Below are 26954 nucleotides of genomic sequence, written 5' to 3'. Positions count from 1 at the left end.
GACTGGATTCCAAGAACAGCTTTCTGTCTCTACACAGGATGATGGCAGGGTGGGTCTTGCCTCACAAGAGAGCAGAGAGCTGCTGCTTACACAGCCTCCTGAAGCCAAGAGAAAGCTAAATTGAGCTAGGTGCTGTGGGGAAAATCGCTCTCAGGAAATGAGGTGCCCCAGGCCATGTTCCTTCAGGATGAACTGGGTTTGTCCTGGTGGTTTCTCTATGTAAGTCACAACACTGGAATCCACTGCCTCTGGAAGGCTGGTGTAGACTTCACAGTCTGCAAATGCTATTGACCATCTTAGGCCCAACACAAAGGTCGAGTCAAGCAGAGAGAAAAAAAGAGGATCCTACACCAGACTCAGGTGTGACTTGTCTCGATGAAACTGTAGGAGAGAAAAGCCATGAGAAGCTTCATTTCTCATTGGGGAAGCCTGGGACACAGGGAACAAACCTAACCTTCCCCATAGCAGCAAAGGCAGGACCAAAGGTGGCTTTGACCTTCAAAAGGTCCCATATCCAGGCTGGAAGATTCGCCAGGACAGCAGGGTGGGCATAGCAATGATCCAGGAGCACAATGCTGGCGAAGTCCCTCTGGTGTCTAATGGCCATGCCTGGGTAGACACACAGGTTGGGACTCTTGAGTTCAATTGCCTACCAATACTTCATGTCCATTGGGTCTCCTCCCTCATTTGCTTCTCAAATGGACACTACAACAGGAAAATCCCTCCTCCCTCAACCTATCCATCTGCCCCAGCAGCAGCCCAGATCACCTACAGATTGGTTATATCCTTCATACCCAGAATCTCCACCAACACCTTCCCTGGGGGAGCCCTACCTTGAGGCCTAGACTGAGAAAAGAAAAAGAAAGAAAGAAAGAAAGAAAGAAAGAAAGAAAGAAAGAAAGAAAGAAAGAAAGAAAGAAAGAAAGAAAGAAAGAAAGAAAGAAAGAAAGAAAATGGAAGGTCAGAACTGACTCTTACCTGCCTGTTTTCAAAGGCTTTGGATCAAGGTCAGGTTTCATGGGTCTGAGTCAACATCACGTGCTATAGGATATTTTATAGAGAAGATGAAGGTGGCTAGAGGTATACTCTAAAACCTCTGAGGAAGAATGAAAACATCTGTACAATATGCTGTTGGAATGCAGTCCTTGCATCCAGGGCTTTCTACACCACTCCCTCCCTAGACATTTCCTTTCATCTTCTGAAACCTTGCAGACACTCACAAGGGTCTGATCCAGTTAGGCCATCTTCTCTTGCAACTCTGGAGACTTAAGGTTGGGGTAGGGCATCCCCACCATCACCACACACCTGCAGTGGGTTGCATGGCCCATGGCAAAAGTAACAAACAGCCATGGTGTGGTCATCCACATGAGATCAACTACCAGCTATTTTGAACTAATTGTGTGTGATTCCAAGTCATGGCTGCCCACTTCTCTGTTCCAAAAAGCCAGATGGAGAAAGGGTTCAGATATTACACCCACACCCTACAGACCCCAAGCTGCCCATATGGGTACCGACCCTATGGCATGGCTCGCCAAGTAGGGCCCAGGGCCCTCAGCCCCAGCAGACAAAAGGACATCACACTTACCGACCCAGGTCATCAGAGAAGTTGATCCCTTCACTCATCTTCCCTCCAACCACAGAGAGGAGCAAGGCCCCTGTCAGATGGCCTCCTGCCTGAATGCAGCACTGTGAGGAGAGCCACACCAGAGTGCCTAAGCCAAACCTAGGAGATCACAGCTGTTCCCAGCTGCCAGGCACAGAGGGCCTGTGAATCCAGCCTCACTTCCATCTCTGACCGTAATGCACTTGCAATACACCATCAGCACCTGCTCCACCTGGCTTACCCTCTTGGGCTCTTGGAATAACTGAAGGAAGAAGGACACCCAGCAAAAAGCTTCAAAAGACTGAGTCTTGAGCCTCAGTCTGGGGTTTGAGCCTGGGCATGGAACATGTAATCAAGCTTTGGGGAATCCCTGCAGCCAGTGTCCAGACCTAGACTTGGTAGATTTAGAAGCTGGGAGAATATAAACCATGCCAATTCCACAAGACTGAGGGCCGCTAGGAAGAATTGCAGGTAGCAATGTCCTCATAATCAGGCTAAGGGGCACTCACCTCTTTCTTGACAGACAAACATGCCAGCAGGCCAGTCTTGTCCCAATGCACATGTACCTGGAACAGGTACTCATAGCAAGGGAAGAAGCACACCACCCCTCCAGGGACCACGTTCCACAAGTTACAGAGGATGCAGCCTGTTTCCTCCATCTGCAGAAGGCAGACAAAGAGCTAGCCTGGAACAGGTCCTACAAACACACCCACAGAGGATACAGGCCACGCATCTCCCTTTCTACAGCATGAAATGCACTACCCTCTTAATAGACATGCCCAACTGTGGATTCTTGTGAGTGCCTGCCTTTGTGACACTTCCCATCACTGGCACCCTTGAAATGAGCCAGATTTTTGGTATGAGGTGAGATCTCCCTAAGTCCCAGTATCATGAGGGGCATTATCCAGAGCAAATTAGCATTGAGATGCCATAGGAGTTGTGCCCAAGAAATGCATCCTTCCCAGGATACAGGCAAGGACCAAGAACACCCCCCACACACTCAATAATCAGCCTTCTGCCATCCTTCATTAATTGGATGATGAGAGATCTTTAGAAAACACGTAGTAACCTAAGGTTAGTGTGGGAACCCATAAAGGTTTCCTAATGAGATTTGAGCTTGCTTTACAGAGCAAGGCTGCATTATGGGATGGCTGGACCACATGCATGGTTACCAGGTGATTGGAATGGTCTACACTTGGCTATGCTGGGAGGAGGTTTTTGCTTCATCCCTTGGCATTTCTTTAAAAGCCCTTTGGTAGAGAGAGAAATTGATATTGGGTTTGGACCCAGGACCTCCCAAGGCTATCCTGTGTTTTCTAGCTGGATCTCTCTCCTCTATATTTCTACCTGCATATTCCTCATTACTCCCTGCTCAAGAGTATGGGGTTGGGGTGCAGGGAAGTGGGAGCTGGTCACAGTTAAATGGCTTGAGAACAGGGACTAACCAGAGAACTTAGTAAAAACTTGGTGAGAAAGCACCATGAGAAGCTGTTGGACTGGTCTGGTTTCATAGTGATAATGAAGGTGTGGGTTTGGCACAGCCAATCTGAATGGAATGGCAGAAGTCATAAAGCCAGCACAGCTGCTTGATAAAGATCCAGCAAAGCTGTGAAATATGATGGCTGCTATGCCACCTTTGGTTTTCACCTCCACCTGTTACATAATTGGGGCACTTTTAATATTTGAAGAATTTGAGGATGTTGGAATGATGGGAAATTCCTTATGAATCATTTATTCCTTCTCCCAGGAATGCTGCTTCTAAGCTTACCCAGGAAAGTCCTGAACATACTATGCCCCCCTCCACTTTGAGGGAGATATCCTCTACTAGAAGGTTTTCCTTATGCCTTGGAGGTTGTGACACATAAAGAAGCCAGAGGTCTCTTTATAAGGCTATGAGACATTTTTGAAACATCTGTTTCCCTACTTACACAGGAACAAGATATTCAAAACAAAGTAAATTTAAAAAGGTCAACAAGATTTGGTAGGTTAGAGGAATTTTCCACAGTTCAGATTACAAGCTACTTCCCACTGTACACTCAGACAATTACGTGGCATACAACTCTGCCCTACATGAAGACATATAGATAAGCAAAGTATGGAGTAGAAAGATGATAAAAGTATGAGGTGTTAGGACCTCCCTCTCTTAGAAGTTAGCTCATGTAGAGCCACTATAATGTCATATGAACAAGGAAGAACAGAATGCCAAGATTAGACATACAGACAAATTTTATAAGGATATAAATGTGAACATTGATAGTATTATGCCAGAATTTAAATAATGATTGCATCAGCTTTAGCCTGAGGATTTCTCCTGGGCACTCTGACCACTAACAGTTAATAATACATTGCTTAAGACATGGCAATATGCCCAGGGTGGTTCAAGATTTTGTTTTGGTCTAGTGTCCTTGAAGCAACCAAAACAATCAGCCTGAGCACAGGCTGTCATATGCCTCTAGATTCTCAAAAACTGGGTTATGGGGTTAATGAGTAAGAATGATAACTCTGTTTATTAATGATGTCAAAACTTGAGGGAAATGATTGGAAATGATAACTCTGTTCTGTCATAGTTTATTAATGGTGACGAAAAGATGAGCAAAAAGATGTAAAACACATGTCCAAAAATAAAAATGATATGATCTATGTTTTGGAACATCATGATGTAACCGTGTTAACTAAATTCTGTATAAATAAACAAACACTCTGGGTGCTAGTCAGTCAGGCTGCAAGATTCTCCCAACCACCATGGCCTGGCTCACTTCCTTCTCCTGCCAACTCCTTATGCCCTCTGCAGGACCCATCTACAGCTGGAGAATGGCTCCCCACAGGGCTGTTTCTGCTCTGGAGGAAAATAAGTGGATGGAAGGCACCTGAGTAAGGCTGCAACGTAGTATTTCACTCTATCTTAAAATTCTATGAAAAACAAGGAATGTAGAGTGTAGTAATCTAGTGTAAGAAAAACTTAGAAAAGTAGAATGTAGGAATATAATATAAAGTAAAAGTTACAGCAGCAACAGAGAGGAACCATGTCCTTAATATTCTAACTATTGGTTAGGAACACAAACTTGGAAAAAATCAGAGGAAATGTCTATCAAAGAAGAGCTTAACGGGTCAAAAAAGATTCCTCTGGGAAGCTTTAGGTCCAATGTGGCAGAGGAGAGAATTTCCCCTGAGGCGTATGTGGATGAAACAGGATCTCAGCACCACCCTCCCACCAACCCTCAGTCAGCAGTGCCTGAGGAAATTTGTACAACACCATACAAACAGAATTAATTTCCTCTTGGCCATTGAAGCCAAAGATTAGAGAACAGAAGTTTTGGGGACACTTGATGGGTGGTCTTTCTCTCAAAAACTGAAAGCTTTCTTGGGGAAAACTTCATAATCTCTCTCTAAAAAAACTAAAAAGCCTCTCAGAACTTTCTTTCTCAGATTGTATTTCTGTAAGGACAAAATAAGATCCACCTGTTAATGATACATATAGAAAAATCACCTGTGGTTACTATAAAAAAAAATAAAAAAGACTGCCTGGAAAAAGACAAATTCTCTCAGCTAGCACTGTCTCTTTCAAGCCTATATTAGAAAAACAGGATCTAGAATTCCTTCTGAAGCTAGAACTTAGCCATACACATGGGAAAGTTCAGGAGGAGGAAGCAATAAAGCCGAACTGATTCTGCACCTGCACTGCCACATAAGGGACTCTATCTTGGGGAGGATCTGAGCCAGGACAGGATGTGGAAGTGACAGATTCTTCCCCAAAACGTGCATGAAATGTGGAAGGCTGCTAGTGAGAAAAACAAAAATCAGTGTCTGTATTCTAAGTGATAGCTTCAGCAGTAGCTTGGGGAAAAGCTAAGGCAGATTCAGGGAGAGAAGCCCCTACCTCCTGAAGGAGGTAGCAGAGGAACAAAGATGCCACTTTGGCCTCAGGAACTGTTTGAGGAAAGGGATGAGCTGGGACTAAACCCAGAGCTGTCTGGGAAGGAGTCTCTCTGAAGGAACTGTAGGAAAGCTTTGTTTTGAGTGCTTTCACTTCTTTTTACTGACTGGCTGGGAAAGATGAAAAGCCCCCAGTGATTTTTGTTTGGGCACAAAAGCAGCTTCCTCAAATACTCACTTGAGTGGGCAGGATTTGACTCAGCTCCAGAAAAAGTATCAGCAAAGAAAAATGTATAACAATGCCAGCTCAGGGAGAACAGACATCTCCCTGTCGCCTGTGGTGAAAAATCAAACATCTTGACTCAAATCTGCCTTGCCAAAGCTGAAACTTGACATTAGAAACTTTAGCCATGTAAAGGGAAATGGAAGTGGTGGACATGAGAGCAATGATGGGAAAGGTAGTTTGTAGTGACATGCCAATATAGAGAAATGCAGCTTGGGTAATGAAGTCTGAAACATAGTGATGCTATAGAGAAAAGCATGCTGGGAAAGACAGCATAGGCAATACCTAGGTGTCCAATTCCTCACTGGGCTCTACAGCATGCCTCTTTCAGGGGAGCCATTTTGTTGGTGAACATAGGATGAGCATGTGTGTTTGGAGTCTGTGGGAAGCAGCACTCTCTTGACAGGCAAGCCCTGATTCCCTTGTGCAGGCTCTTGAAGCACCCGATCTTTAGAAGGGACGAAGCCTATTCCATGTCAAAGTTTGGCCCAAGAGACACAGGGAATTTCCTCTTCCAATATGTTGCTGCAGATACTTGGGGCAGCCAAAGCTCTGAATAGAGGGCAGACTTACAAGTTGGGCTCTTCTTCTGGAGACAAGCAAGTAGCATGGAGGCACTTCTAGCCACCTTCTGCCCTGGTGATATCAGAACAACAGGTAAGAGCTGTTGTGAGGGCTGGGTGTGGATGAGGCCAAGTGGGCTCACTGGCCCTTCATTTTAGGTGAAGACCAGAGATGGATAGATGTGCTAGGGATGGGGGAGGTGCAACACCAGGGTCCACAGGCTTGGCTGAGGTGGTTCAGCTAAGTGCAAACCCCAGCTCCTTGAGTGACTGCCTTTTGATGATGAAGTATGTCCTTATCATTTCATTGTAATTTTTCTACAAAGCATTACAAGATGGCTTTGGTATTAACCCAAAACGACAGTGTGTCTGTGAGTTATTTTGCAGCACTGTGCTATTACCCTGCAAAGAAATGTCACGAAACACGACAGAATCCGCTAATAAGAATTTTATTAAGATAAAAGGGACAGAGAGTGCTCAGGCCTGTGGGAGACACGTGTGTGGAGAAGAAGAAAGAGCTGGGAATATGGTGCCGGCTTATAAAGGCTGGGCATGCACGGGTCGATGTATCTTCTCCACGCATGTTTGTAGAACACATGGCCACGCTGCACGCCTATGTAACCATGCAAAGTCTTGGATCCTGGTCACATGAGATGCCTTGACCTGAAAATGGCTATCTTGCCCTGGAACTGGCTAGGCGAAAGTGTCCAGGTCCGCCAGGCATGAGCAAACACGCCCAACTGTGGGGGCATGTTGTGAACCCTTCAGTGTCTAGGACGTTGGGATCTAAGTGGATGTCACTTGGGATGTTGTCTTCTCGTTTCATGAGCCATGGATGTTGATGAAGGTCTTCAGTGGAGGGCCTCCTCTCTGGGGCAACTGTCAGCATTTAGGGAATTAAGTTTTCAAGTTGTCCAGACATATGAGATGAAATGTCACAGGTGCCAGTGATGATCTTCCCCTTGATCTCTTCCAGGGTGCTTCCTCGGAAGGAGTGATACCCAGGGGTGATAAAATACAGCAGCACACCCAGACTCCACACATCTGCCTTCTTCCCATCATAGCCTTCTCCAAGGACCAGCTCTGGGGCATTGACGGTCTTGGTCCCACATTGCCCCTACAGTACAGTGCCAGCTCTAACCTGGTGGAAAGACCAACGTCTGCCAGCTTCACGTTGCCCTCCTCATCTAGAAGGATATTTTCAGAATTCAGGTCTTGATGGTTGATGTCAAGTTCATGGCAACACTTGATGGCTGACAGGATCTCCCTGAATATCTTCTGTGCCTCTTCTTCCTGCAGCCGGCCCTCCACCGTTATTAGTTGGAACAAGTTTCCTGCAGGAGCAATCTCAGTCACAAAGTAGTAATGTGGTGGTGTTAGTATAACCTGGAAGAGGCGAATCATGTTAGGATGGTGTAGTTTATCCAGGGTCACCATCTGACACGATGAACCAGAGGTCCTGCTCTGCATTGTCTACAACTTTTATAGCCACTTGGGTGCCTGGGAGGCAATGACAGGCCAGTTTCACATAGGAACACTCTGGCCAATGATAAGTGGACCCTTTATGGACTTTTCTAGTTCTTCTTTTGGGGGTGGCAGGCCATGAGGTGAGTGGTCACAGTGCTACTGTGCAGACATGTCATTGTGAAGTCAAAACTCAACAACTAAAAAAACTAGATAGCTGTAAGGAGATCTACAGGCTCCCAAAATGAGTTCTCTGGTCTGTCAGGATAGAATTAGAGCCCAGTATCAAGCCTTATATACAGGACACTCATCCCCCACAGTGGGGTCTGAGGGAGGAATGGACCAATAACAGCAGGGTATATATAGCCCACGGTGACTGTCTCCATGTTTGGTCTCAGGCACATTTCACCTTCACTCTCTCACTCTGTCCTCTGCAGGAGTCCTCTAGTACCTTCCAGTCATGTGTAGTGTCCCAAGGGAACAGCTCTCTCCATCACTTCAGCCTGGTGTGTGCTCCTATGGTGACGACTTACAAGGAAGTCCCTGTCACACTCTGCATATCTGTCCTTTTTGTCTCCATTCTGAGACAGAAGGCTGAAAAATAACAGGACACCACACTTTACAAAACCCTGAGCAGGACCCCACCATGATGTCTATGTGGGCACAGGAATTCCTGGCAAGCCTAATGCACTGACTGCATTAGGAGCTTCTACAAGTGTCCTGGGTGAATGAGCCTGGCTCTCCACATTGTGAGCTCTTCTGCTGTCCAATGATGGACTCAGCCTTTCCTACAGCCTGTGGCAAGTGCTCTTAGTGATTAGAAGGCAGTGTTTAGACCTAGAATCTCCTGTAAGCAGTAATATGAAATGCAAGGAGTCAGGACACCTCCACGGAGGAACTCATTTGTCATCTAGACCGTGGCTGGCATACAGAGGGAGAGCAGGATGGTGAACAAGAGAAGGAGCTTTCCATGGCTCCTTTAGCCCTGCAGGACTCTGGACTTTCTGGAGCAGCCTACTACCATCTCTACACATCACCTCATAGCAATACATTGATGATCTTTCTCCCAATTCTACCAGCTAGCAGCACTCTGAAGTAAGCCCTTACTGTGTGTATGGCAGAGCAGCAAGATACAGCTGTGGCTTGATGGAACTCCATTCCATCAAGATGCTTGGGTCCCATGAACATTTTAACTATGTCAGTCAAGAGGACTGGGATGTGCTGCTTGCCTAGTTGGCTCTTTCCTCAAGAGAAAAACATGGTGAGCATTTGTCACTGGTCATCAGATGTTGATTCCACCTCAGAAGTTCCACTGTAGATTTCCACCTCAGGAAAACAGTTTACAGTCAGTAGAAGTTGTTTCCTACTTTGGAGAAGATGAGATGGAAAGATATCAAACATCCTTTGTGTTCTCTGCTGCAACTCTTGATAAGTGGTCCCTATAAAGAAGGCAATGTTGCTGAAGCAAGAAGAAAACACAGAGTTGAAATGTACAACTGAGGTATATCTCATGTTCAAGACCAAAAATTCATTTATTCTCTCTCTCTCTCTCTCTCTCTCTCTCTCTCTCTCTCTCTCTCTCTCTCTCTCTCTCTCTCTCTCTCTCTCTCTCTCTCTCTCTCTCTCTCTCTCTCTCTCTCTCTCTCTCTCTCTCTCTCTCTCTCTCTCTCTCTCTCTCCCTCTCCGTCTCTCTCTCTCTCTCTCTCAAGAGAAGGAAAATGTTTCTAGAATGCCCCCAGGTTCTCCTGGTCCAGAGCCTGGTCTCCAAAGTCACCCATTTTGTTAATCCTGCATTCTATAGCAGAATGTTTTTTGGCTTCAAATCTCTGTGTGCATTGCCCTGGTTCATGGCTATGGCACTTACTTGTCCAGATGGCTGCCTCCCATAGCACCAAGCAAAGAAGACACTATGCTGACTCTTCTGCACTTTGAGGGTTCTTTCCTTCTGCTAGGACCCCCATTCTGCAGTTAACAATTGTTTCCCTTTATGAAATGGAACATCCGAATGATGATGTTTGAGTGAACTATTGCCTTGATTAAATCCACTAGGGTTCTACTGCTCCCAAAACACCCTTGAGGAACTCTGAAGTCAGTCTTCACATATAACTGGGAACCTAAGAGGTTGTAGAAATTAGTAAATCTCACCAAACAGCCAAAGCCTGTCCTGCAGGCTGGCCTCCCTAGACATTTGGAGTATCCAGCTGTCCAGCTTAGCCAGGCTGAATGGGCCTCGCTATGCACACACAGGAATGATACCCAAGTTGAAAATTCTATTGTACTTCACAGCATGAGCAAAATTGCAGTGAGATGAGTCCCTGGCGATTCTTTAAGCCTGGGTTCAGGTTGAACCCCCAGTAGTGCAAGGTAGAGAGATTTCAGGAAGCTGAGGTTGGAGTCAGAACATAAGGGCCTGGAATCCTGCACTGAAATGCTGTCTATCAGGAAGGACAAGTGGGAGGGAAGGATGACATGGAGTCAATGTGGCTTCCAGGCTGAGCACTTGGACCTCTGTGTTGCAGTATGGACACAGATACTCAGACACATACACACTGACTTTTATATTAAACAAAGAGTTATATTGATAAAGCTCTTTGACATTCTCTACCTGCAGCTCTCAAGAGGAGGAAGAGCAAGCATTCTGACCCAAAATTTACAATTTAAGGAGGTGAGGTCCCATTAGGTGGCTTTGATGGAGGTCACAAAACAAATGAGGTTTCTGGGTCTCTTTGGTCTGCAGGCTGTAGGACCCTTAGATCAGTTCCATCCATTTTCTCCATTTACATTTCCCCAGTGCCCTTGCAGTGTGTACCTGACTCTACAGTTTGTCTTCAGACAAATATCTACAGCGTTGATATTGTAGACTGCAGCTAACAGGCTGTTCCTACTCAGTCACAAAGTAGAATTGTTCAGGTGTTGTTTCAATCAAATATGAAAAGTGGATGATAATCCTGGGACTTAAGCTTGGGAACATTGTCATTTGAAGAGAACCTATAATTTTCTGTCTTTTGGGAGGAGTCTGACTTTTTCTGCCAGTGGATTCCCTGTGAGCACATGGAAAACTAGTTTCGCCAATTCAGACATTGTATTCTGCCTTCTGTCAGGCTACTTCTGAGTGGGGTCCTGCTTAGTGCTGGGCCCTTTTCCCTCCCTTGATGTGTCCTGGGCTTCAGCCCCTCAGCTTTTGTTCAGGGACTAGAGAAAAAGCTTTGCAGTTAATATTCATCAGAAAATAGATGAGGAGGTTCCTGGTGAGGCCCCATTCTCCTGTCCAGAGGCTGCCCATCTCTGGGTCCTCATATGACAGAGACTTCTTTCTAACTGCACCTAAGTGCATGCTGAAAGGCCTGTCCTTAAGACAAAATCTGTCCCTGCCTCCCTACAGAAGGCCTGTCTCTAAACCCTACCACACAGGTGTGAGGGCCTTGCCATTTCAATCTGGGGAAGATACCAATATGCATCTCTTTGAGCTGCAGGTGGCAAAAGAATCCTGAAAGGCATGATTTCATTCTCTTCCTCTGCCTCTGGAATGACTATTTCAGTTTGGAAGCAGTTTGCAAATCAGGGTGCTGCCCAGGTGGCAAGGGCATTGCTTCTGAGAAGCAGTGGGACAAGTCCGGTTTTGTAGTGAAAGTGAATGTGGGGTTTTTCTTCTTGGGAGGAAGAAGGAGGGGCTGAAAAATCACCTGAGTACGGTGACGTCACAGCGTAGATTTCTCTCTGATCTGCGTTTCTTTTCTCTTAAAGTTCTATCTATGAAAAATAAGGAAGTTAGACTATATTAATATAGTGCAGGAAAAACTTAGAAAAGTAGAATGTAGGAACATAATGTACAGTAAAACTTAGAAAAAGATAAGCAGCAACACGCAGAAACCATGTCCTGAATATTCTAACTATGGATGTAGGAATGCAAACTGGGAAAAATCAGAGGAAACACTATCAGAGAAGAGCTTAACTGGGAGAAAAAGATTCCTGGGGGAAGCTTTAGGCCCCAAGTGGCACAGGAGGGAATTTGCTCTGAGGCATACACAGACAAAACAGAAGCCCTCCCCTCAGTCTGCAGTGCCTGAGGAAAGTTGTACAACACCTTACCAACAAAGCTAGTTTCCTCTTGGCCACTAAAGCCAAGGTTTAGAGAACAGAAGTTTTGAGAAACCTTAGTGGTCTTTCTCTCAATAACTAAAAGCTTTCTTGGGGAAAACTTCATTCTCTCTCTCTCTCTCTCTCTCTCTCTCTCTCTCTCTCTCTCTCTCTCTCTCTCTCCTTTTTTTTTTCTTTGGTTTTTCGAGACAGGGTTTCTCTGAGTAGCTTTGTGCCTTTCCTGGAACTCGCTTTGGAGACCAGGCTGGCCTCGAACTCACAGAGATCCACCTGCCTCTGCCTCCCAAGTGCTGGGGTTAAAGGCATGCGCCACCACCGCCCAGCCATAATCTCTCTCTTAAACCTAAAAAGCCTTTCAGAACTTTCTTTCTCAGTTTCTCTTTCTGTAAGAACAACATTAGATTCACCTGTTAATGATATATATAGATAAATCACCTGTGGTTCACTCTAAGATAAAACTAAAAGACTACTTGGAGCTAGACAAATTCTCTCTGCTAGCACTATCTCTTTCAAGCCTATATTAGAAAAACCACATCCAGAATGCCTTCTGAAGGTAGATCTTAGCCATACACATGGGAAAGTGCAGGAGGAGGAAGCAATAAAGCCGAGCTGATTCTGCACCTACGCTGCCACACAAGAGACTCTGTCTAGGGCAGGATCTGAGCCAGGACAGGATGAGGAAGGGACAGATTCCTCCCCAAAACATGCTGGACCTAAGGAAGTCTACTGGGTCAAAAAAAGTCAGTGTCTGGTTTCCAGGCAGTGGCTGCAAGGGCATAGGGAGGGGGGGATGATAAGGCAGATTCAGGGAGAGAAGCCCCTACCTCCAGAAGCAGTTAGCAGAGGAGCAACGCCACCACTGTGGTGATGGGGACTGTTTGTGAAGAAAAGGATGAGCTGGGAGCAAAGCTAGAGCTGTCTGGGAGGGAGTCTCTCTGAAGAAATTGTAGGAAAGCTTTGTTTTGAGTGCCTTCACTTCTTTTTATTGGCTAGCTGGGGGAGATGAACAAGTCCCCAGGGATTTTTCCTTTGGGCACAAAAGCACCTTCCTCGAATAAGCAGCACTCGCTCCAGTGAAAGTGTCAGCAAAGAAACACATATTTATAAAAAAGAAAAAAAGGAAAAAGAAAAAGCCAGCTCAGGGAAAACAGACATCTCCTATCTCCAGAGGTGAAAAAGCAAAAATCTTGACTGACACCTCCCATGTTAAAGCCAGAATATGACTTTAAGAACTTTAGCCATGTAAAGGGAAATGGAAGTTGTGGACATGAGAGGCACTATGGGAAAGGTAGTTTTTAGTGGCACGCAAATATAGAGAAAGGCAGCTTGGGAAATGAAGTCTGAAACCTAGTGATGCTATAGAGAAAAGCATGCTGGGGAATACAGCATAGACAATACCTGCATGCCCAATTCCTCACTGGGCTTTTTTCTCCTATGATAATGCTAAGGATCTATGGAATGGTTGAATGAGAATGTTCCCCATAGACTCATAAGCTCTTTTTTGGGTCCCAGTCATAGAACTGCTTGGGAAGGATTAGGAGGAGTGGCCATGTTGGAGCTGGTGTCTCACTGGGGGTGGGTTTGGAGGTCTCCAAAGCCCATGTCTTTCTCAGTGATTCCCTCTCTGCCTGCTACTTGTGGTTGTGGGTGCACTCTTAGCTGATCCTCACCATGCCTTTGCTCTAACATCACAGACACTAATTGTGTAAAATGTGAGGCTGAATTAAACACACTCTTTTATAAGTTTTTTGCCTTGATCATGGTGTCTTTTTACAGCAAAAATAAGACACCTTAGTAGTTTTTGACTCAGTGGATCAAAGAGGCCAATATTTACTTATACAGAAGTCTAAGCCAGTATGATGTGTCAGAGGCCTTTGCGGGTGAGTATCTCAGATCATTTCAGGCTTTTAAGAAGGAGGTTGTTGAGGAAGAAGCCATAAATAGTCCTGCCCAGCTGGGATGCCTATGAACCACAACAATGACCAGCATGGCAAGATATCCAGTTTGTCAGAGAGCTCCAGAAACATAGCTCTTCTAAGCTGAGGCCAGTGTTGCGGCAGGCATGGGGTGGTGGGGTTCAAGCTGCCCTTGAGTCAATCTTCTTATAAGTGATCCTGCACCAATATCCCAGATGTAACTGTCTGTTAAATAAGAAACACAGAGCCAAATACAGAGTTAAAAGCCAAGAGGTCAGACCAATAGCTAAGAGCTGAGATTAAAAACCTTACCCTTCACTGCCGCTGCTGTCCTAACTCTCTGCAAGAGAATTACTTTCTGTGTGTTTGTGCTTTTTATTGACTTTCTGGTCTGCCTTCTCATTGGTTGTAAACTCAACCACATCACCTCCTCATCACTGCCTGTACAGACCTCTATTTCTTCTATAGTTGGTATTGAGATTAAAGGCATGTGTCTCCATGCTGGTGGTGTCCTTGAACACACAGAGATCTGCCTGTCATGTGATTGGGATTAAGGGCGTGTGCTACCACTGCCAGACTTCTGTTATGGCTTGCCATTAACTCTGACCCCCAGGCAAATTTATGTATTAACATACAAATAAAATCACATTTCAGTACAAATAAAATATCACCATATTTCCCCTTTTCTATTTTAATAAAAAGAAAAAAGGAAAAAAGTTATAACTAGTATAAGAAAAAGGGTATACAAAAATACAATAACTATATACCATTTATACAAGCAATAAATACCTAAAATAATGTCTAGTCCATTTGTATTTGACAAATTCAGAGAAAATCATTCCATTATCTATCCTATTTTGGCAAGTCCAAAATGTATCTAATTCACTATCCTAACTAGTCTTCAACTATAACTAACTTATCTTCAACTATAACTAACTAATCTTCACCTCCCTCAGAGACCCAAGAAAAAAATAATATTACCTAAAAAATTAAACAGGAAGTGCATGCAAGCAACTTCCAAAAAAAAAAAATGTGAGTTGACAGAAACAGCCATCTGCCTGGACAGTCACCCAAGGTTTCTCCACAGCATTGGGGCATCATCTTCAGTCTATAGGCTCAGCGTATAGGATGTACACAAAGTCAACAGTTCGACCTCACATTTGGTGAGAGCAGTCCATGTACCAGAAACACCTGAATTCCACTAGTGTCGTGTCATGATTCACGATTTTAAATTCTAGAAATTGTTGATTATTTTTTTTAATTCAACTTTCCATTCTTCTTGGCTATGTGTATGTGAGGCTTCATCTAGGCATCCCATTCTTCTCCACATCCCTCTATTAAATGCCAGTCTACTATTGAGAGGTGTGAGCTTAGTTACTCTTCAAGAATAACTGTTTCAGCTGCTGTTCCATTGCACATCAGTAGCCATCGGCCCTGTTCAGCTGACTTCGAAAAAAAAGGGCACTGTACCTTTTCCAGATTGCAAACGCCACTTCAGGAATGGAGTCATATTGTCCTGGCCTCAGAAAATGCCTTTTGATAAAGCCACAACCACACTAGTTTTGGCAAGAGTTGGTAGTCCTTTGTTTCATGTCCTGTCTGTACTGTTTGTCAGCAGTTGATTCGAGGATATTTGTTGTTCAGTGACTAACTTTTGCCACAATGAAATTTAACTCCATATGAAGTTTCTTCAATGCCCATATTTTCTCTGAAGTAGATTGGTACTGCCAGGAGCCGACATGTCTCATAGTCATAACAAAAAAGGAAAGTGTTCTAAGTTATTAAAACATCTTAAATGCCATATTCTGTACATCTCTGAAGGGTTTGAAGATGACCTGTCTATCTAAAATATATCTGCTCAATCTTGAAAACATACCTAATATGACTACATGTTCTATTGTAATGTCTAACTACTAACTTTTATTTCTTTATATCCTAATAGTTGGTAATAATAACATTCAAGGACCAGCAAATTGCATTACATTGTTGAATGAACAGTATAAGTACAATATCTTGAACAATATTAGAAATATATGTATGGCATTTTCTAACAATATCAATCACAATATATATAATTTGCATAAAATATAAAAAAATCCAATCCAATGTAAAGTATTTCAAACTAGTAACTGTCTTTTCCTTTCTTTCTTTCTTTCTTTTTTAAAAAGAACCTTAATCTCCTATGGTTGACCCTTTCCCTAACCTTTGACAACAACTTGTAACCAACCCTCCAAAACCATGAAAATTATCCCAGACCCAAAACCCATTAAAAGACCAAAAAAAACCACCTGCCCCACACCACCTTTTTGGGAATGTGGGTGTCGTATTCTTAAAATTGCTTCCTGCTGGGTATGGGTGACGGTATCTTTATTCTGAAAAGAAAAATTTTGGGATAATTGTCAAATTCTAGGAAAGGAAACTATATCCTTCGTTGTTCAGTTTGAGCATAGTGCCAAAGCTCAGGGCTTATCTCAAGTCCTTATTCAAGTAGTCTTTGAAACTGGATCATCTCAGCTAGCCATCTCAAAATTGCTCTGAGCTGTTTGTAGTCTAAAGTTGATTATAGATGATGTTTGTCAGCTTAGTGATATTATTATTGTCCACGTGGAGTTGTTGTTGTGGGGCCACATCTTCTGCCTGGAGACTTCAGTTGATGTTAGGCCTGGCCGTGATTTCTTGCAGAAAACTGATAAGAGACTAGAACACAAAGACCTGTATAGGCAGCTAATTGAAGCCTTTTATCTAGAATTAGTTAGTACTCTATATGACCATTAATATCTTAACAAAGTTTAAAACATATATAAATATATATATATTGATCTTGTAAATTTTGATATAAAATTCATACTTTAAGAAAAGTTTAAAGAATCAGAATAGAATCAAAGAATTGAGATTAGTAATAGAATAGTCCCTTAATTAATTTGGTTTATCTCCCATATCAGAAGATGGCTCTTTCTTCTGGTGTGATATAGGGAGTTTGCATTTTCCTTTTAACAACTTGCTTGAGTTTAAAGAAGGAGAGAGCCATTCTCCAACTCCAAAGTCAGCTTTAAATTTTAATTGAACTGGACTACAAGAAGACCAATAGTGTTAAATTTCTTTAGAGAAGAGCAGAAACAAACATTTAGGAAAACTTATGAAATTTTGTAGATGATATACCAATAGGCCATTTTACTCCTTTTCCTTGGGAGAGATGATTTGTCCTTTTTCTTCAATTGTCTCATTTGTCCAGTGTTCTTCAGATTCCTTAGCCTTCATTCTCCTAAAAGACAAAAACAAAAACCTTTCCCCAAGACTAAATTTGGGGAGGTTCCCTTTTGGCAAGTTATTATCTGATTAAATGAAAAGGCATGTGTTACTGGTATAAGTTAGTTTAAATTGGATGGTCATGCTGTTTGATGAATTATCACCCCTCTAATTAAGAGGTCTCTCTTGTTCAAATTGAACCTTTATCAATTTTAATGGTATCCACAGCTTATCTTCTCCTGTAGAAACAAAAGCAAAACCTTGTCCCCAACTTAGCACATATCCTGGTTTCCATTCTGAAGTCAGCACATCCTTGAAGGATATAGGCTGATTTAATTCTGTAGTTTTGTCTATTATCCAATGTGTCTCTGCAACTGTTGTTCATTTCTCATTAGCATGGAGAAAATTCAAAGATAATAGAGCATTATGCAGTCTATTTCTGGGGGGTTTTGTTACCCCTTTCTGTTTATTTAGCATATCCTTTTGAATTCTGTTTGATCTTTCTATAACTGCTTGACCTGTAGGATTATGTGGTATACCTATAATATGCTTTATATTATAATAAGCAAAAAACCGTTTCATTTTAACAGAGACATATGCTGGAACATTGTCAGTTTTAATTTGTGCAGGTATACCCATGATGGCCATAACTTCTAGCAAATGAGTGATTACAGAATCAGCTTTTTCAGAACTCAAAGCAGTTGCCCATTGAAATCCTGAATAAGAATCGATGGTATGGTGTACATATGTCAATTTTCCAAATTCTGCAAAGTGAAACACGTCCATCTGCCAGATTTCATTCCTCTGAGTACCCTTTGGGTTACATTCTGCTGGTAATGGCGTCTGATTGTAAAAGGAACAAGTAGAACATTTCTTTATAATTTCCTTGGCTTCTTGCCAGGTTATGGAAAAACCCTTTTTTAAACCCTTACTATTTACATGATGTTTTTTATGAAATTCTGTGGCCTCCAGCACATTTCCTATCAATAATTTATCAATCTCATCATTACCTTGTGCTACAGGGCCTGGTTGACCCATATGGGATCAGATGTGAGTTATATATAAAGGATGACTCCTGTTCCTGATTGTGTCTTGTAGCTGAATAAATAGTGAAGTTAATTCTGAGGCATCAGGGATAAATTCTGCAGTCTCAATATGCAGTACCACACTTTCAGCATACCGAGAGTCAGCATCTATGTTGAGAGGTTCTGAAAAATCCATTTATACCAACAGAATAGCATACAATTCCAATTTTTGAACTGAATTATAAGGGCTTTGAACCACTTTACTTAAATTTTCTGATTTGTAACCTGCCTTTTTTTGTTTGTTGGCATCTGTATAAAATGTATGGATTTTTCCCGTACAATTTGAGGAAAGATCCAATCAGCTCTCTTTATGAGAACAATTCTATCGGTTTTAGGATATTTGCTGTTAATTTCTCCAAAAAAAAAAAATACTGCAAGCTCTTTGCCAAGGTTCACTTTCAGTCCATAATTTTTCAATGTCCTCTTTAGTTAAAGGTACAACAATTTCTGCAGGGTCTGTTCCTGCTAATTGACGAAATCACTATTTTCCTTTCAAAACTAAGTCAGAGATTTTTTCCACATGAGTTTTAAATTTTTTATTCAGTTTATTTGGTAAAAATATCCATTCCAATATAATATCTTCCTTCTGCATTAATATTCCTGTAGGAGAATGCCTAGAAAGTAAAATAACCAAAATGCAATCCAGCTTTGGATCAATAAGATCCATGTGTCCCTCATGTACTTACCAAGGCCAATTCTTTCTTAGCTTCAGGAGATAATTTTCTTGGACTATTTAAGTCCTTGTCACCTTCTAAGGTTTTGAACAAATTATTCAGTTCATCATCTTTTACCCCAACAATAGTACATAGATGAGAAATGTCTCCAAATGATCTTTGAAAGTCATTAAGAGTCTGTAGTCGATCTCTCCTAATTTGCACCTTTTGGGGTCTAATTTTTTGTAGTTCTATTTTATATCCTAAATAATTAATAGAATCTCCTCTTTGTATCTTTTCAGGACCAATTTATAATCACAAGCAAGGCAAATTTTTCTTTGCTTCTTCAAACATTCTTTCTAACGTATCTGCATTTGAGTCAGCTAGTAAAATATCATCCATATAATGATAAATTATACATTTAGGAAATTTTTTACATATCACTTCCAATGGCTGTTGTACAAAATATTGGCACAGAATGGGGATTTTCAACATTCCCTGTGGGAGGACTCTCCATTGAAATCTTTCAACCAGTTGAGAATTATTGTAAGTAGGTACCATGAAGGCAAATGTTTCTCTGTCGTTTTCTTGTAAGAGTATTGAAAAGAAACAATTTTTTAAATCAATAACTATGAAAGGCCATCCTTTTGGTAACAGAGTAGGCAAAGGAATTTCAGATTGTAGAGAGCCCATTGGCTGAATTACTTTGTTAATTGCTCTAAGGTCTGTTACCATTCTACATTTACCAGATTTCTTTTTAATAACAAATACAGAAGAATTCCAAGGGCTGGTTGATTCTTCAATATGCTGAGCATTAACTGTTCTTCTACCAGCTTTTCTAAAGCCTGGAGTTTCTCTGTTGTTAAAGGACATTGATGAACCCATACAGGCTTGTCTTTTAACCATTTTAAAGGTAGAGCTGTTGGTGTCTTTGGAAGATCAACAGCTGTTGTGCCCTGTTCTTGTATAATATGGATGGCTGGTGACCACTCATTAGAATAATACCTTCTAATATTTCTCTCAGAAACATTTGCTAGTTTATGATTTGTTTCTGAGGTTGGAGAGACGTAAATCTGAGTATTCCATTGTTGCAACAGGTCTTGACACCACAGGTTCATAGCTATGTTAGCCACATATGGTTTTAATTTTCCTCTCTAACCTTCTGGACCTATACATTCAGGCCATCTTGCACTCTGTTTCACTTAAGATAATGTTCCAATTCCTAACAGTTGAACATTTACCTCCTGAAGAGGCCAAGTTGGATGCCAAAATTCTGGTGCAATTATGATAACATCAGCACCTGTGTCTACCAGACCAGACAACAAAAACCATTTATTCTTATTGTCAATTTTGGTCTTTGTTCATTTATAAAAGTTTGTCAAAGAATTTTCTTTATGTTTTCTCCTGAATTTTCTGTTCTCTCTGTTTCATCATTCCAAGCAGCCTGGTTTATTCCAATAGGCATTTGGTTATTTAATTGCTCTGAGTAGGGGTTTCCTCTATGACTGCAGGAAAGGTCTGAACTAGATTCACTGTGGGGGCCTGCCTGAGGCCCCTCTGGGAGTTTCCCAAAGACCGAGGCAAAGTATTACCTTGCCTGTGAATTCGTTGTTTCAGTGTTTTCCCTTACCACACCTTCTGCATACTCCAGAAGGAAGGGCCATTCTGTTGCCATTGTTCCTTGAACAAATATTGTTTCTAGGAATGCCCTGTTTACAGTCCCTTTTCAAATGTCCTTGCTTCCCACATCCAAAAGATCTGACATTCCTTAAACCTCTTGAAATTGCTTCTCCTATACACATATCATCATGGTCATGAGCCTCAACATTACCCATGTCTCTAATCCAATATTCCAAGGGTTCAGATCTTGCCTTTAATGGCCTGATTATTCTCTTGCATGATGCATTTGTGTTCTCAAAAGCCAAAGATTCGATTATTATCTGGCTAGCTTCTGAATTCGGGACCCTTCTCTTTGCTACTGAAGTCAATCTTTGTAAAAAATCTGTGAAAGATTCTTTGGGGCCCTGTATAACCTTTGTAAATGACTCCGGTTTTTTTTTTTTTTTCATGGTTCCTCAACTCTGTCCCATGCATTCAAGGCTGCCATTTGACATAGAATAAGGGTTTGGATATTATATAAACATTGTGTTTGTACTGCAGCATTTTGGCCTTCTCCAACAAGCTGATCCTGGAAGACTTGTGTACCTTTATCCCTACACTGTTTTGCTATGTATTTTGCTTCCTCTTTGAACCACATTTGCCACTGGAGCTGTTGTCCAGATTCCAGAACAACATGTCCCAGCTCGTGCCAATCCTGTGGTATAATCCTATTATAAGTTGACCAGGAGTTTAACATTTGCTTTACATATGGGGAATGCATGCCATAAGATACTATTGCCAGTCGGGCTGTCTGTCAACCATTGCCAGCAGTCTATTGTGGGGGCATCTTTGTGGATTTCTGTGGGCCTCTCTAGCACTTTGCTTCTTCCTATTCTCATGTGGTCTTCATTTACCATGGTCTCCTATTCCTTGTTCTCCCTCTCTGTTCTTGATCTAGCTGGGATCTCCTGCTCCTCTAAGCTCTCTTTACCCTGACCCTCGCCCTTCCTTACCCCCACTCACGTCCAGGCTGTTCATGTAGATCTCATCCATTTCTCCGTCATGGGGCAATCCCCATGTCTTTCTTGGGTCCTGTTTTCCAGGTAGCCTCCCTGGTGTTGTGAGTAGCAGTCCAGTCATCCTTGTTCCACATCTAGTATCCTCCTATCAGTGAGTACATACCATGTTTGTCTTTCTGAGTCTGGGTTGCCTCACTCAGGATGATTTTTTCTAGTTCCATCCATTTGCCTGCAAACCTCATGATATCATTGTTTTTCTCTGCTGAGTAGTATTCCATTGTGTATATGTACCACATTTTATTTATCCATTCTTCAGTTGAAGGGCATCTAGGTTGCTTCCAGGTTCTGGTTATTACAAACAATGCTGATATGGACATAGCTGAGCAAGTGCCCTTGTGGAATGATTGAGCATTCCTTGAGTATATGCCCAAGAGTGGTATAGCTGGATTTTGAGGGAGATTGGTTCCCAATTTTCTAAGAAAGTGCCATATTGATTTCCGAACTGACCTACTCTTGTGATAAGATGGCCAAACACCCTAATCATCATGCTAGAAACCCCATCCAATGACTGAGGGAACTAGATGCAGAGATCCACGGCCAGGCCCCGGGTGGAGCTCCGGGAGTCCAATTGGTGAGAAAGATGAGGGTTTATATAAGCAAGAATTATTGAGACCAAGGTTGGATAAAGCCACAGGGACAAATAGCCAAACGAATGGAAACACATGAACTATGAACCAATGGCTGAGGGGCCCCCAACTGGATCAGGCCCTCTGAATAGGTGAGACAGTTGAATGGCTTCATCTGTCTGGGAGGCATTCAGGCAGTGGTACTGGGTCCTGTGCTCAGTGCATGAGTTGGCTGTTTGAAACATGGGGCTTATGCAGGGACACTTGGCTCAGCCTGGAAGGAGGGGACTGGACCTGCCTGGACTGAGTCTACAAGGTTGATCTCAATCCTCATGGGAGTCTTTGCCCTGGAGGAGATGGGAATGGGGGTGGGTGGGCTGGGAGTAGGGATGTGGGGGGGGGGAGGTTGGAACAAGGGAATCCATGGCTGATATGTAGAATTAAATTATATTGTAAAATAAAATAAAATAAAATAAAAATTTTAAAAAGATACTATTGCCTCCTTAAACCTTTGTAAGTCTAACATTTCAACTGCAGTGCAAATATTTTGTGCATTCTCTTGACCAGGTAGCTACTGTATGGTTACTGGATAAAAAAAAAGGGGGGGTGATTGTGTGAAAGCAGGCTTTCTTTCTGTAAACTTGTAATCCAATCCTGAAACAACTTTACTTTTGATTTCTTCTATCTGATTCTGAATTTCTCTACAATTCATTTTAACAGGTTTTTCTAAAACTTTTCTCCTGACACTTAAATTGGCTATCTTTTTAAATAAAAAAATAAGGATAAGAAAATAATGTGCATAATTCAGTCTATATTAATCTTCTCATATAGTTGTTCCATTTTCAGACTGCCTAAAATTTCAAACAAAGCCCAATTTTCTTCCAATGTACACATAAAACTGATTTTTTTTTAATGTGGAAAAAAAACTTCTCTTTTAAATAGTTTCCTTTAAAAATATCTGATATCTTAATTGACTTGGCAAGTCTGCGTAGAACAGTAGAAATCCAAGGGAATTTCAAAACAACTGCCTAGCTTCCGAGGTGGAAATCCAGAGAAAGAAAGAGAGAGAAAGAAAGAAAGCATAGCCATGAGTTCTGGCTAAAAGCTTAAATCCAACCACGTGTTCCCGCTTGAGCATAGTCGAGCCTGGGCTCCGGCTCCCTTAAGCTCCCACCATGTGCCTTGGCATTTCCATGTAGCTGTTGTAATTATACTTGAATGCAGCCAAATGGTAGCTCCAGCAGGCCTGAGCTGTTAGTAGCACTGGCTTTAAGCAAGTAGCTCCACCTGTGGGTAACCGCTTGTAGCTACAGTCGGTCGGGCCTGGGGCCTAGGCTGAGCTAGGGCCAAGCTGGGGATCCTGCCAGCTGGCCTGCCACAAAGTTGTCACAACTGGCTATGTGTAGCTCAGGTGTGAGCAGGGGCCTGAAAGGCCACAAGCAAGCAGCTGTACGTGCCACAAACGTTGGGTGCCAGATGCAGATGTAACCGTCTTGTTAAATAAGAAACACAGAGCCTGAAAGAACCCCCAGGGGAGATCTTCCTTCAGGAGAGACCCCAAACCCAAGGAACACACCGAAACCACAGATCAGATGCAAAAGCAAGAGGGTTTATTTAGACCAGGTACCTGGGGCGAAGTCTCTTGGAGGACTTGCGCGCTTTCCTAGGGCAAGGGGGACTTTTTATGGGATCCCAGGGGCAGAGGCGCGGTTACAGAAGCAAGAAGCATAGTTACAGGGTCCCTATTGGTTGTTTTAAAGAAGGCCAGGGTGAACTTGGGGTCGTATGTGTGTGGCTGATTTGGCCTTGCCCAGGGTATAGTGGGTGTTTTTCCAACCCAGCTGCTTATTCCTCAAGGCCAGGGGGCCAGCCATAAAATATCCTGATTTGACTCAACTGTTTTTTTTTCCCAAGGCCGCCGACCACAGTTATCTCTCTCAAGGCTGGATGGCTGGCCATAGTTATCTCTCTCAAGGCCGGGTGGCTGGCTACGGCTGTGAACTCCTGTTTTTCTGATTCCTTCAGAATGGCCTTTCTTAGGCTAAGTTATTGGGGGGGGCATTTCATTGACCCAAAGCCCCATGTCCTCATAATGGAGCGGGGGTCTTTCAAGCCAAATATAGAGTTCAAAGCCAAGAGGTCAGAGCAATAGCTAAGAGCTGAGGTTAAAAACCTTACCCTTCACTGCCGCTGCTGTCCTACCTCTCTGCAAGAGAACTACTTCCTGTGTGTTTGTCCTATTTATTAACTTTCTGTTCTGCCTTCTCATTGATTATAAACCCTACCACATGACCTCATCACTGCCTGTCTATACAGACCTCCAGGTCTTCTATGGTTGGTATTGAGATTAAAGGCTTGTGTCTCCATGCTGGTGGTATCCTTGAACACAGAGATCTGCCTGTCGTGTGATCAGGATTAAGGGCATGTGCTACCACTGCCAGACTTCTGCTATGGCTTGATATTAGCACTGACCCTCAGGCAACTTTATTATTAACATACAAATAAAATCACATTTCAGTACAAATAAAATATCACCATATCTTCCCCCTTGGCACTCTCAACCCATCCCCCACTCAATGGTAGGCAAATTCTTGTCCAGGCAAGAATTTTGAGGTTCCCTGCTCCTGCACCATAGCTTCTATTCCTCATCTCTGCTCTACAAACCTGTCTTCACTGTTCCAACAGTGCAAAATTACAGCCCTAAACCTCAAAGAGAATGAGAGGCAGTTATTTCTGGAACAAAATTTGATCGATCATGTCCCAGGAAACACCGAGTCTGGTTACCTCAGGTTTCATTCTCCCACATGGAAGCTGTTTCAGGGCAGTATCAGAACAAAGATAAATCAAGGCAGATCAAAAATACAGTTGTGGAAACATTTGGAGGGCAATTCCAGAAGAAATTGGTAGGTAGGTACCAATGTCTCCTAAAGCAAAATAAAGTATAACATTTAAAAAAGCTACAGTAAGGGAAGATCAGGAACTTTATTTTTCTTTGTATCTTAGAAGATTCTCTTTATTATGAAATGTAACGGGAGTCACTTTTCCTACAGGGAAACTGTGGTTGTCATGTAAAAAAGATAAATTTAATAAGAGAAAAATAAAAAAGTGTAAGTCTCATGTTGATTGCTTTAGGGAAGTGTATCTTCCTCGTGGATTCTTTTGTTGGGCTGTACCCAGTTAAGCCTGTGCCCACCTCTTTATGCAGAGAGACACAAGTTTAGTGATAAGAACTTTAGATCTCAGTTCTGGCCATCTTCCTCTAACCCATACTGCCTCAGACTCTGACTACACAGAGTGAGGACAGGGAGGACGGAAATGGGCAGGACCAGGTGAGGAGGCTGAATGAGGACCAGGGGAAGATGGTGAATAAGAAACAGGTGAGGATGCTGAAGGAGGACCAAGTGAGGATGGTGAATAAGGACCATGAGAGGATGCTGAAGGAGGACCAGGTGAAGATGGTGAATAAGAAACAGGTGAGGAGGCTGAAAGAGGACCAGGAGAGGATGGTAAGGGGGACCAAGTGAGGATGGTGAATAAGGACCAGGAGAGGATGCTGAATAAGGGCAGTTCTGTATGGACAGCAGGTCAGGCAAGTTCTCTCTAGAGTGGTGTCTGTTGCACAGGTAAACTCAAGGCACTTTAGAGATCATATGGGAAGCATGGTTTGACTTGGTTGTCATAAATATCACAGTTGGAGTATGGGAAGGAAAGAATACACAGTTTTGTCATATGATCCTTCTGAGGTTGAGGAACCTGGTGTTTCCCCTCATGCCAAGTGGGAGAGACATGAGCATAAGACAGAAAACCCCAGAGCTAAAGGTTTGGAAGTAGAGTGGAAAGGAAGGAGGGAGGATGAAGGGAGAGAATATAAGGGGGAAGAAAGGATGGAAACTAGAGAGACAGATACAGATGGGGTGGGTTAGAGTGCATTTCTTGGGTTCAACCCACTTTACTCACATCTCTGTTAATTAGTATATAATTTATAACTGATAGAAACTTTACCAAAAACAGTGGTTGTGTTGTTGTATGAAAGTAGTCATAAAGCTACATAAACAGGATAGCTAAGTTCACCAAAGTTTCCAGACTTCTAAGATCCATGGAGACACTAAAGAAAGGAGCAGTTTGGTTCTCTCCAGCTCCAATCAGGGGACGGCAACTAGTCATCTATCTTAAACAGAGAGGCAAGATTAATCAGGTGTTCACTTGAGATTGAGAACTAAGGAACTTGAGGAATTTTCCTTGGCAGTAGGAGCTGAAACCAAAAGGGAGCAGTTGCTCAAAAAGCCATTCCAGTTCAAGGTTTGTGTAAATTAAAAAAAAATGTATGGCAAAGGGAAGATTGTAGTTCCAGGTGTCATTTAAGCAGAGTGATAGACCATAGTGGTGAGGTTCCTGGGCTGTCTTAAAGTCCAGTTGAACTTGCAGTTCTCATGTGCAGGGAGTCCCAGTCTGCCTGCCGCCCATGTTCCTGGGTTTCCCAGACAGTGACACTCTTCACCTCTGTGTGCATCATTCCAGGAAATCGCCTTTTCAGTCTTGCTAGTTCTGTTGTACCTATGTGAGCTTGACCAAAGCAGAGCTCTATGGACCTGGGTTAAATCCGGGGTTCTCTTCTTGGAGTAAATAATGTTTCCCCTCCTTAACATCCCCAACAGCTTTCTGTTGGAGAGTAAGCTCAGGGCTGCTGCTAAGCAAGGGCTCTACCAGTGAGCCAGCAGTTTCTTAACTTCTGTAGCATCAGTGTCCAACACCTATATGCTGAGGTAGTGTTGGTGACAGATTAAATAGGACAATAAAAACAACCATATTGTAGATGTTTCTTTAAAACAAAACAAAAAATAAAAAACCTCTTTGGGAGCCCACCACTCAGATCCCAGATAAATACACAGAGACTTACTATTATTTATGAATGCCTGGCCTTAGCCT

General features: G+C 42.7%; 1 protein-coding gene and 1 pseudogene across 2 annotated transcripts in view; both read right to left on the bottom strand.

Annotated features, from left to right (window-relative positions):
• Positions 1-330: 330 nt before the first annotated feature.
• Ddx11 (DEAD/H-box helicase 11) overlaps positions 331-26954 on the bottom strand; it is a 117739-nt gene continuing 91115 nt past the window's right edge. The window contains exons 23-24 of one of the 2 annotated variants that reach the window (XM_076549780.1): positions 1586-1686; positions 1221-1305 (exon numbers count right to left, since the gene is read on the bottom strand). In XM_076549780.1, coding sequence (XP_076405895.1) covers positions 1236-1305; positions 1586-1686 — 171 coding nt within the window. In that variant the 3' untranslated portion in view covers positions 1221-1235. Of the gene's footprint in view, positions 382-1220; positions 1306-1585; positions 1687-26954 lie in introns of those variants that run through there. The other variant, XM_076549777.1, reaches the window with a different exon arrangement.
• LOC121826556 (putative sperm motility kinase W pseudogene) lies at positions 6907-7792 on the bottom strand (annotated as a pseudogene).

Source organism: Peromyscus maniculatus, chromosome 13, assembly GCF_049852395.1.
Source record: "Peromyscus maniculatus bairdii isolate BWxNUB_F1_BW_parent chromosome 13, HU_Pman_BW_mat_3.1, whole genome shotgun sequence".
Classification (NCBI taxonomy): domain Eukaryota; kingdom Metazoa; phylum Chordata; class Mammalia; order Rodentia; family Cricetidae; genus Peromyscus; species Peromyscus maniculatus.
The sequence above is the reverse complement of the archived record's forward strand: the minus strand, read 5'-3'. Positions and strand labels throughout refer to the sequence as shown.